Source organism: Montipora foliosa, chromosome 13, assembly GCF_036669935.1.
Source record: "Montipora foliosa isolate CH-2021 chromosome 13, ASM3666993v2, whole genome shotgun sequence".
Taxonomy (NCBI): Eukaryota; Metazoa; Cnidaria; class Anthozoa; order Scleractinia; family Acroporidae; genus Montipora; species Montipora foliosa.
Window position 1 is genome coordinate 25,569,356 of NC_090881.1, and position 2,500 is coordinate 25,571,855.

General features: G+C 39.8%; 1 protein-coding gene across 1 annotated transcript in view; it reads right to left on the reverse strand.

Moving 5' to 3' along the window:
* LOC137983532 (dynein axonemal assembly factor 8-like) overlaps nucleotides 1-2,500 on the reverse strand; it is a 20,341-nt gene that overhangs the window by 3,116 nt on the left and 14,725 nt on the right. Inside the window, exons 11-12 of the mRNA XM_068830686.1 lie at nucleotides 1,142-1,227; nucleotides 878-947 (exon numbers count right to left, since the gene is read on the reverse strand). Coding sequence (XP_068686787.1) covers nucleotides 878-947; nucleotides 1,142-1,227 — 156 coding nt within the window. The remainder of the gene's footprint in view (nucleotides 1-877; nucleotides 948-1,141; nucleotides 1,228-2,500) is intronic.

Below are 2,500 nucleotides of genomic sequence, written 5' to 3' on the forward strand. Positions count from 1 at the left end.
ATTGATGTACACAAAACACATGCAAGATTCATGGAAGTGTCGTAATACCGATATAGTAGAAGAAAAGCCTTGAAAATGTGTCGGCCATTTCCACAGATTTATGATTGGAAGGGTAAACATTGAGGATAGTTGTTAAGGAAATCGCCACTGAGACGAACTTTCTTAGATGCTGGGAATAGTTCACGAAAAGCACTAAGTTTCCAAACAAAGGACGCCTAAATGCCTAACGGAATGATAGTATTTCTCTTTTAGGAGACAGACAGAATGCGAAACGTTGACATCCGGTTGTCGTCCGTAGCTCAAAGACGCCTTTGTTAAAAGGCTTAGGGGTGTAAATTTCGGGTTTTGGTCTCACTTAGGGTGTTTTGGGCAAAACGCCATCATATGGTCCATCATATGTAGCCGTGAGGGTCTCCTTTGGGGTTGCGCGCGAAGAAATATAAAAATATATATTTAATACGTTTTAAATATGGTCTCTTTTCGGGGTTAAAAAAGCCTGCAGGCCCAGATTGGTCTCTTTTAGGGGTTTAATTCAAATTTCCGATGAACATCCCACCCAATGCGAGGTCCCCCTTCCTCTGGGAGAAAAGGCAGAATTGGTCTGGCTGATGAAATTCCTCAAATTTAAGCTTTCCGTGACCGAACATTTTCAACCTAGTTAGTAGTCTAAAAAGGGTTAACACTTATTCGTCATCCAGTAGATCGATGAGAAAGCTAACAGTTATTAAACCGTTCCTTTGATAAAGCCAAAGATTAATTGTCCATCAGTGATCATAAATCATGATTCCCAACAGTTGAGAGGGTTGTACAGTATGAGTCATTTGGAAAATCATTTAAGACCTAAACAACACTTTTCGCACCACAGAGACACACAAACCTCTTTCAGTGTCTTTCCTGCCAACATGAACCTTCCGGAACTGGCGGTCAACGCCTTCAGTTTAGGAGAACTAAAAAACAAAAACAAGAAGAACTTTTAGGCAGTTTCTCGCCACCATCTTTCATCTTGTTAATAAAGTGTTTTGTACATCATTATCAAAAATTGCATTAACCTAATTACATTTTAAGGCAAATCTGAGCGCCCTCATTTTCACCAAGCTTCTGAATCAATGCCACTTTTATCGTTGTCACTTTCCATTCTTACCTGTCACACAAAGTATCGTAGCACGTTACGGCACCGTCACGCAACACGGCAATGACAATGAAAGGAGTCTTTGATAATTGCACAGCCTAAAAAACAAACATCATTAAGAAAAACTGACATTATTTTGACATGGCAACAATCCATACCCGCCAACTCTGCGGTTTTCCCGGGAGTCTCCAAGTTTTTCATCAAATATCCCGGTCTCCCTGTTAGAGCACCAAATCTCCCGGGAAATACCTACCGTGGCCTTTTTCAAATGTTTTTCATTAATTTCGTTATTTCAGTTATTTTCGAGATGTCGAAAAAGAAAACAAAACAAGAGGTGGATTTAGTGCTCTTTGTTTGAGCTGTTCTCGATCGGAAAACGTAAAACAGAGCAATCAAGTTGATATAGATCTAACGAGTAGCGTCAGAAATCAACTAATCAAAATGCACAATACATGGTAGAAAGTTGGTGCGGTTATGAGCACAATAGCAATGTAGGTAAATGCGATTCTAACCGAGAGAACATTCGGAGTGCTTTCGGGTGATTTTCGAAGACTGTTGAGACAATGACGAAAATGACATTCTTACAATGCAAAGATTTCTAGACGTCTCCAGATTTTTTGTACTCTGGGGGCTGGCAGGTATGACAATCCTCTGCAATAAAAACCAACATAGGTCGTGGCTTATCGATATCTAGATCAGTAATTTGATAATTTTTCCGAGGTTTATGCTGAAGTTTTCAATCAAGCAACCGCGGACAATAACTCTTCAGGTGAACGTTGAATCAACTGGCTTGATCTGATCGACGTAATTACAAGTTGAAAAAGTAAATATTTTGAGCAAAAGCCGATACAACGTAGGCCATTTCCGAGCTCGTGTCTGCCTCCTCTTCAAAGCGAGTCTAAGTGCGAAGTTTTTGTTATGAAAATTAGTTTTGATTCATATGCAAAGTAGAACTAATTACCATCACAAAAACTTCGCACTTCGACTCGCTTTGAAGAGGAGGCAGACATGAACTCGGAAATGGCCTATTGATTATCTCAGTAGTAACTAAATAAGAAAGATTATTATTTAGTAACTAAATAATCAGGTCTACGTTGTATCAGCTCTTACTCAAAATGTTTACTTTTATGCTGAACAATCCTCAGTTAAAAAGAGCGGGAGTTCCGAAACAAGATCTGGCACTGTTTTACGTATCGTGCGTGAGGTCTGTTATAGATAACGCAGCACCTGTCTTTTTCAGCGGTTTCCCCCAGTACTTGAAGAACGAGCTGGCATGGCTCGAGAAAAGAGCAACGTCAATAATAACCTCAGGAAAGTGCAAGTTGGCAATGGAGGTGGAGGTAACACCCATTTTATATTTCAACACAAATA